Here is a 9,016-nt window from a genome sequence, read left to right on the forward strand (position 1 = left end):
AAACATTGCAAGTTTTTTGTCAACAAGTTTCTATTCTGACATTTTCCAAATATCCCCTGGGAGAAGTCCAAGCAGCCTGCGGCTCTGGGGATGCCAACACTTTGGCATTTTGCCTGGGCGGCGAGGGAGTGGAGGTGCCTGGTCGTCCTGTCACGTTCAATTTGGAGGTGTTTTTCTTGCCCTGGTAACTCTGGCACAGGAGGAAATTGTGAAATACCACTTGGATGGGAGGGTGGGGAAGGCGAGGGGCAGGCCCATGCTGCCCCAAGTCTCCTGGGGACTGGTGGGACCAGTTGCCTGCGTTCTCTTGGGTGGGTGCTGTGTAACCTGAGTGAAATTTTGTGAGTCACAGAAGCTTCTGGCATCTGCTCCCACTGCTCAGAAACCACCAAGAGCGTCTCAGTTCTTATCTCTTCTAGCACTTCAGAGTGGGGCAAGTCTCCTTCCCTGCATGAGAGTACTTATTTGGGCTGAGTAGATCCTTTGTGGGATAAAAGTGCAAGGTGCTGGTCTCCACCTCTCCAGGGTTAATTAAAAATCCTGGTACAGACTTCAGAGACTGAAGGCCTACAGGGGCAAGCACAAAGCACATGCAGATTTCCAGGCTGAATTTGCATCGCTGGGGCCGTGGCTGGAAAGAGAAGCAACTGTGTGGGCAGCTGGTGGGGAGTCTGTCCAGCTGCCATCACGTCTTGCTGGTGCACAAAGGTCCAGTAGTTTGCACATGTGCTTGTGGAAATTTTAGCTTTTAACTGTGGGGTGCTGAGGGGGTGCTTGGGGATGCCCCTGTGTCACAAAGTGGGACTCCAGGTAGGATTTCTCTTGACAACGGTGGAGAAAAAACTGTTTGGTCACATCAGGCTAAGGCATTGAGCCAGCAGGGCAGAACTGGGGCTTGGGGATGGGCCTGTGCAGCAAGGCCAGCTCCAGCACCCCCATCCCCTGCAGGCTCTGCTGTGACAGCCCTGTGCTTCTAGAGATCACTGTCTTTTGGAGACACAGCTGCCCAGACCATGTTATGTCCTTCCTTCAGCCTGTGGGTGCACTTGTGAGGCTGCCTGCCAAAAGCCCTTCCTGTGCTGCCCCAAACCTCTCTTACTCTAGCTTGATTTTAGCAATTCCTCAGTTTCTCCAATCTTTCCTGTGGAAACTGCATGGGATGTGCCAGCCAGACTGGTCTTTCATCTCAGCCCTGCTTTATCCTCCTCTGCCCCAATACACTGCAAACTTTCTCCCTTTTCAGAGCAGCACTTCAACAGCCAGAAACTGCTCTGTTCAGCTGCTTTTGAGCAAAGCAGGGGCTTCATAGGGGTAACCAGAGCACCCCAGGGATCTGGGGCGCACAAGGGCCTGGAGGCTGCATGAGGCAGCCTGGAGAAAAAGGGGACTATGGGAGTGAGGGAATTTCTAGCCAGGCAAAGACAGGAAAGCAGAGGTGGTGTGGTGCCCCCACCTGAGGCAGCTTCAGCTTGTTTTGAAGTTTGCTCTAATGTCTTTTTTTGGTGTTATCTTGATCTCTCCCCAGGAATGACAGCAGCTGGAGACATCTTCAGGGCTTTGTCTAGAAAAGTGAGACAGGAGGCTTTATCACATGCTTGGCTGAATTGCCGTAAATGGGATAACAGCTGGAAAATAGAGTTAATTTGTACCAATGGTCATTTAAAGTGTTTGGCAAAGCTGATGGATAAGAAAAGCATTTGTGCAAACTGTTTAAATGTCTCTTGTGGCTCTCTCTCTGGTTCCAGCTGGTAAGGACTGGGCACAACAGGATGGGTACAAGGCAGTGTCAGTGCCAGCCTGGCATGGTCTGTTTGCAGAGTGGTTCTGTGAGTGCAGATGGGGTCATTTTTTTTTTTTTTCTTGTTTGTATATCTTATTTTCAGAAGCCTGGTCTGGAAAAATAAAAAAAAAAAGAGAGGTGGAGGATATTTTGCTGGAAGGTTTTTGGGTGATGAGCTGGTAGTGGACAGAGAGTGGTCATGGTTACACTCTGCTCATCATTTGCAATCTGCTTGCTTTTGTAAATGAGAGGTAATGAAGTTCTGGCTGCTTTTCTTCAATGCAAATCTGAGGTGTTTAGCCAGGTCTGACTTGCACTCAATTTTGCATGGGTGAGATAGCTGAAAAAACTATTTGAATTTGAGTAGTTCTCACATGTGTTGGAGCCCAAAAAACATCACAGGCTCTTTTAGTGGGGATTTAGGTCACACATGATTCTGCCTTGAGGTAGTGAAACAATTTCAAGTCATTCCTGTCCCTGCCTGTGTTTTTCCAAGCAAAAAGATGTGGGTTAACCTGTTCTCGCAGTCTTTTATTCTCTTTTTTCCCCCATGGCAAAATGAAGTGGGAAAGGATGGGAATAGGGAAGTGTAACCTTCACTCACAATGGCTGTGAGAAGCAGAAAAGCATGCGATGCCAGGGGCTCGAGGTGAGGGGCTCTGCTCCCCTCCCAGCCCCAAACACAATGCTTCTTCTGTGCCCGTGCCTCTCCCCATGTATCCCTATCCTTATCCCTGTCCTCCGGCTGCTCCAGGGCCTCAAAGTGAAAGCTAATCCCCGGGGATAACTTTCCGCTCCGTTCCCGGCTGGGAGGAACGGGCTATTTATTCCTCACCCTTAAGCCTAGGCAGTGGATCAGCGGCGCAGTTGTCGCTGCCGGCTCGGGGTGGGCAGCAGCATCCACCGCGTCCCCTGCCTGCTCCCACGCCCTGCCTGCACGCTGCCGCCCGGCCTCGCTGCTAAATAAGGACGAAAGGCTAAAAATAGAGCTGAGACGGGGGTTTGGACAAGCCAGGCAACCCTTCCCAGGGCTGGGAGCAATATGGGGAGGCCAAGCAGTGTCCGTGTGCAAGGGAGAGCAGAGCTGACTGTGGGGAAGGGTTTCACAAGTGGCTCCTGACTGTGCTGTGGCAGTGGGGAAGGTGTGAGACCTGCCACACTCGTTCACGTGTGCTCAGCTGGCTCAGTCCCCTCTGCAGGATAAAAGCATCTGTCCACCAAAATATATGGGAAAATCCATGCTACTATGCCACTTGTGATGGAGGGGTACCCGTGTGACCATTCCAGCATGATGGAGCGCCTAGGGCAGCTCTGTCTGGAAAACGATCCGCAAAGAGGGGGTAGGAATGGAAGAGGGGATGATAAATCCAGCATTTTACATAGATGGGTGGTAGGGGTACTGTGGCAAACTGCCCAGTCAGGGGCTACCCGATGCCAGTGTCCCCTCCTCCCTCCTTATACACATCGGGTTTGAGGGTCTCAAATATCTGAAATATCTCAAATATCTCTGCTCTTCAGCTGCCACCTGCCTTGTGCTGAGCGCGGGGGGAACGTGGGGGTCCCGGGTACAGACCACAGGGTACCGACGCTCGCACAGCCGGGGCACCCCCGAGTGGGATGCGAGGAGAGCCGCAGCCCTGGGTGGAGGGTGGGTGGTGGGGAGGTGGTCGTGCTTCCCCCATCGCAGCGGGGTGATGTGTCTGCCCCGGGGTGGTGGGTGCAGCTCCCGCCCCCCTGCTCCAAGTGCCGGCTCTGGGAGCTTGGGAAAGCCGCGCTTCCCGTCCCAGCATCCCTGCGAGTCCAGTCCTGCGCTTGGCAGCGAAACCGGGGAAGGGAGGAAAAAAAAAAAGAAAGCAAAAGGGGAAGGGAAAATGTGAGCGTCCTCGGGGGAGGGAGGGGAATCGGGCGGTGGGCCGGGCTCCGAGAGAGGGCTCGTCCCCTCTTCTCGGGGCTTCATAGATCGGCCGCTGCCAGCCCGGTCCCGCCGAGGTCCCTGCCCTCCGCTCGCCTCCCCACCGCTCAGAGCAGCTCCCCGGACGCATCCCGGACCGTTCCCGGCACATTCCCGGAGGATGCTGTGCGCGGGGCTGGCGCTGGCGCTGTGCGCGCTGCAGCTCGTCCCGGCCGCGCTCGCCGGGCCGCAGCCGCAGCTGCTGGTGGAGCGCAGCGGGGCCCGGCGGCTCAGCAAGGTGAGCGGGGACCCCGCAGCTCGCACCCCGCAGCTCTCGGGCAGCCGGGGGGACTCGGGGGGCGGAGAGGGGGAAGACTCCGTCATCCCGCTGGGATTGCAGGAGACCAGGAGCTTTTCCTACCCCGTCAGGGTGGAAGATCGCTGGTGGGCGCGTGTTTGTGGTTGGGCAAGGGAGTGGGGTCCATGGACTCCTGGAGCCCCGCAGCCCCCCGTGCTGGGGAGCACTGCTGGAAGTTGGGGGCAGCTCGGAACAGGAGGGATTCAGTGTTTACAAACACTTCTCAACGCAGAAACCCAGCGGCCTCGTCCTTTGGCTGATCGTATCCCGGCTCTCATTTTGCTGCTCCATGAGTCTTTTCCAGCCCAGGTTCTTCCCTATTCCCACGGAGTTCTGGGTCGGGCTCATTACCACCCGCTGATTAAGACACAGCCGATTACCACGTGTAACTCTCACGCGGTGTGAAGGGAAATATCGCAATTTATTTTCCAGGATTCCTGCGCTTGCCCGAGAGAAGGGAGAACTGGTTGGGAAGGCTGCAGGGGGCTCGGCTGGCAGCATTCTGCAGCCACACACTGATGCTCAGCTCGCTGGAACCTCTGCCTGCAGACTCTCGGGCTGGGGGCTCCCAGTTCTTGCTCAGTGTCGGGGGTGCAGCCTACCCTTGTCCCGGCTTGTCCTGAGCCCTGTGTCCTGCCCTGGGCTGCTCCCGGCGGGCGAGCGGGATGTGGGATGGGCTGCTCGGCTGCGTGGGCTGCGCTGTGCCCGCTGGGGCTGCCGTGTGGCACCAGGCAATACAGCCTCCACCGGTTCTGCGGCTGCGAGCAGGCAGGGAGAGCCCCACGTCATGCCACGGGGACACGGGATGCTCCGGCCAAACCTGCTCGGGAGGGAGCTGGGGCTGGTCTCTGCCATTTGCCTCTGGCAGGCTTAGAGGTGGCTGTTGCAGACAAGTGCTGCTAGCCCTCCACCTTTGAATCGGAGTGTCTTTACTGGTGGTTGCTGGAGAGGTTGGTGTGACTTGTAGGAAACAGGGGAGATGTCCTAGCATGACTCTTAACTCAGACAGGACACATAAGTAATGTCCCTCATTCAGGTGACATCTCCTTACATGTGGATGTTCATTATCCCATAGGGCAATGCTGCTTCCCTGGCTCATTTTTTCTCTGGATCAGGATTTGTACTCATTTGTAGCTCAGGACCAGGCCCCTCGGGTGTATCAGGCAGAGGATGAGCCCAGACACTCATCTGGTCCCCGAGTGTGATTCCTGCTCCTATGTGGAACTAGGTGGTTGGAGGTGATGGATGAGGGCTCACAAAGCTGGTCCTGGATGAGGTGGGAGGCTGTGCCAACCCCACAGCCCCTCCAGGGGGGTCCCTAGACCCCTGCCCAGCATCCCACTGGACAGTGCAAACACCACCTGCTCCCAGCTTGCTTTGACCTGTCCTCACATACCTTGCTTGGTGCCGTTGGCGTGAAGGATGCACCTCAGGTGTTGGGAGGCAGAGCTGAGGCAAGTTTGGAAATTGCAGCCTGGTAATCCTCTTTGGGTGTAAAGTACATGCAGAGGCACACAGACAGAGGCTTCTGCAATGTCCTCAGTCTTGGAGAGCTGGGAGTTCAAGAACTGGCGCTTGAAGGGGCTGAAGGTCATTTCTCTTTGTGAGCAGATGTTTGGCAGGGGTCAGAGGTGCAACTCTGGATAAACCTCCTGCAAACACAAGGCAGGGCTTGCCCTGCCTCTAACTCCTCCTGTCCCTCGGTGCTGCAGGTTGGTGGCTTTGCCTGGGAGAACTGTGGTGACAAGAGGGACCCCGTGGTGCTGCAGAGTCTCTCTGTGGCACCCGACCCCATCAGCATCCCGGGGAGCCTGCGTGTCAGCGCAGCTGTCAAGAGTGGCAAGACCATGGGCTCCCCTCTGAAGGTAAGTGCCAGATGTGCCTCTGTGTGGTGAGGGAGGGCAGAGCTTCCTCAAACCACTGGCAGCTAGGAAATGCCTGTCATGGGTACAGGAATGAGCAGCCCTTGGGGAGGGAGGTGCAGAGAAGTGCAGGGCTGAGCACACTGGGCTCTGTAAGCCAGAACAGGGCAGTGGGCATGGGGAGACCTGTGGTGGGAGCAGACAGTTCAGTAGGAGCCTCCCAACCTTGTCCCTAGGACAGAAACCACCTGAGTCATTTCATGTCCTGGGGATGTATTGGCCCCAAGAGGGAAGTGAAACCCAAGTGCTGTGGGTGTTTCTGGAGGTCACTTCTGCAGTTGTTTTTCAGCAGCCAACCCAGCTGCTCCCTCCAAGGACACGCCACAGCACTGCTCTGGGAGCCTTGGGCCATGCCAGCTGCCCTGCAACAGTTTTTGGGAAGTTTTTTGGAATGAGACAGAACATGTCTCTTGTCCAGTGTGCATGGGCTGTCTTGAGCAATGCTATGGTGCCTGTTTGGGCCTGGGACTGTGGGGTGAGTGCTGGGGGAGTGAGGAGCCAGAGCTGCAGGATGGAAGCACCCTGGGAGTTTTGGGACAGGCAGAAGAGAGGGGAAGCAGGTGGGGATGTGAGGTGTTGGGTGGTGTTAGCTTAAGGGGTCAAGCTGAGGTTGGAGGAACAGAAGCTGCAGGTTGAGGGGAACTGAAAGCCAGGAGGGGGAGACAGGAGGCGGTTTGGTGACCTCATGGACATCCCAAAGATTGCATGATCAGGAGCTGAGGGGGTTGGCTGGTGAGGAGCTGTGGGTGTCCCTGCTGGTTGTGCTGGTGCTGAACACCTTCCCTCCAGGCAGCACTGGTAGTAGAGAAGGCACTGGGTGACCTCTGGATCCAGCTGCCTTGCATCGACCAGCTGGGCAGCTGCACCTACAACGACGTCTGCAGCATTCTGGATGAGCTCATCCCACCTGGCACGCCCTGCCCGGAGCCCCTGCTGACCTATGGCATCCCCTGCCACTGCCCCTTCAAAGCGGTACGGCCACGCCCCGCACTGACACTGGCACTGCCAGTGGCTACCCTATGGTGCTGGGCTGGCCTTTTGGTTGACCTCTTGTCTGTCTGTCCCCTCTCTCCATAGGGCTCCTACTCCCTGCCAGCCAGCGATTTTGACGTGCCTGATGTGGAACTCCCTTCCTGGATGACCAACGGCAACTACCGTGTCCGGGTGGTGGTCAGCAATGGTGGGGAGGAGCTCAGCTGTGTCAAACTGGCCTTCTCCCTGCACTCCCACTGAGGGGTGGGACACCGTCCCTCATATCCCCTCCAGCTTGGTTCCCTGTCCCATCCCATCCTGTCCCATCCCATCCTTGTGAGGTCTATCCCTCCTGCTGTCAGGAGGAGGCAGCCCCTGTCCCCCTCCAGCGCCTCCTCCCCTGCTACACCCAGAGAGGCCCCTTCAGCTGTTCTGCTGTCCCCAAACCCATCACCAGGGTTCTCCTGCCTGGACAGGGTGGCCTTGGAGCCTAACTCCAGCATGACCTGGGGTTGTTATTTTTTATCCAGTTTCTTTTTTTTTTTTTTTTTCTTTTCCTAATCCTATCAATTTTAGACAAAAACATTCCAGGGAAAAGCAGTATTTCTTGGAGCAGTCCGTGGGGTTGAGGGAGTATTTGGGAGTGCTGGGGCAGGCTAGAGGGATGCAGCACTAGTTGCAGAGGGTGTCCCTGCTTCCCACCATCTCTGGCCAGAGCATGGGGCTGTTTTGCAGAAGTGTCCCCAAGGTGGCTGCAGGAGACCTCTCCCCACACAGCAGCTTTGAACCTGCTTTTGCTGCATCCCTGTCCTGCATGGGCAACCAGCTTGGTGGCACAAGGCACCTGTGAAGGCACCTCCCCATGTCCCTCCTGTGGCAAACAGGAACACATGAGGATGGAAACCACCCGAGCCCCACATGGACATTCCCACTTAGAGGGGACCAAGAGGCTGGTGACATTCCCAGCAGCAGAAGAGGTTGCTGGTTGATGGCCATGCTCACTCCAGAGGGGGACACAAGGCTGTGATGAGCTGCTGGGGCACAGCCTGGCTGAGGACCAGTCACATTCATCTCATTTTTCCTCTGGGAGTGAGCTGAGGCAGGATGCTGCACTGGGACTTTCCTTTCCTGTGCTGGCAGAGGCACCCAAGCAAAGCAGCATCATGAACATGGGATAACTGGGAGATGACCATGAAGACCACCAGCCTAGATCCTATTTGGGGGTGTCCTGGCTGTGGCTGGGGACTGTCATGTGCACAGGCAGTGTCCTTCTTGCTGCAGCTTTGGGCAGGGTGTGAGCCTGTCATCACTCCCCTGTGCCAGGTGCCACCAGCCACCCACATCCCTTGCTGTCCCTGCCTGCTTGTGTTTTGTAGCCCCTTGATAGGGCTGGTCTTCTACAAGCACTTTATATGCCTTAACTGCTGTGGGTGTTCCTCCACCACGCAGATGTGCTCCCACTGCCTTTCTGTGCCCTCCACTCAATTTGTTTCACCCTGTGGCTTTGCGTGTTGAAGCACTAACCCCCTGCCCCTGCTCCCCCTTCAGTGCCAGGGCAGCAACCTCCTTTTGGGCAGGTTCTGCAGGTTCTTAATAAATCTTTTTACCAGGACGTGGAGCTGGTGCCTCTTGTTGCTGAGGGTGACCTGGAGGTGACATTTATTTTGCTGGGAATAGTGTGGATGTGGGTGTGAGTGGGGGAAATGGAGGTGGTATGGTGGGGGCAGCAGTGGAGGATGCTGTGGCCAGTGGAGCTGAGCAGCCCCGAGGCCAGTTCCTGTGTGAGGAGCAGGGATCTGCAAGTGCTACTTTGTGATGTGGGGACACAGGGACACAGCCATGGCCCAGGGGACCACAGCTCATGCTGGGGGGCTTTGAGGGTGTCACTCATCCAGGTGACCTTCTATAACCCTGACACCTGCATGGCTCTGCAGGCCTTTCCCCAAGGCAAGGGGGATCACAGAAGCACAGAATCGATGAGCTCGAAGAAGATGTCTGTGATCGTGACCTCACTCTGTGAGTCCAACCCGTGACTGAGCACCACCCTGTCCCCTTCACCATGGTGCTGAGAGCCATGTCCAGTCTTTCCTTAA

General features: G+C 56.3%; 1 protein-coding gene across 1 annotated transcript; it reads left to right on the forward strand.

Annotated features, from left to right (window-relative positions):
• The first annotated feature begins 3,686 nt into the window (after positions 1-3,686).
• On the forward strand, positions 3,687-8,535 carry GM2A (ganglioside GM2 activator). The gene is made up of 4 exons (XM_030229385.2): positions 3,687-3,969; positions 5,742-5,894; positions 6,741-6,923; positions 7,029-8,535. The coding sequence occupies exons 1-4, from the start codon at positions 3,853-3,855 to the stop codon at positions 7,182-7,184; spliced, it is 609 nt and encodes a 202-aa protein (XP_030085245.1). The 5' UTR covers positions 3,687-3,852; the 3' UTR covers positions 7,185-8,535.
• Positions 8,536-9,016: the final 481 nt, after the last annotated feature.

This window comes from Serinus canaria, chromosome 13 (genome assembly GCF_022539315.1).
Source record: "Serinus canaria isolate serCan28SL12 chromosome 13, serCan2020, whole genome shotgun sequence".
Classification (NCBI taxonomy): Eukaryota; Metazoa; Chordata; class Aves; order Passeriformes; family Fringillidae; genus Serinus; species Serinus canaria.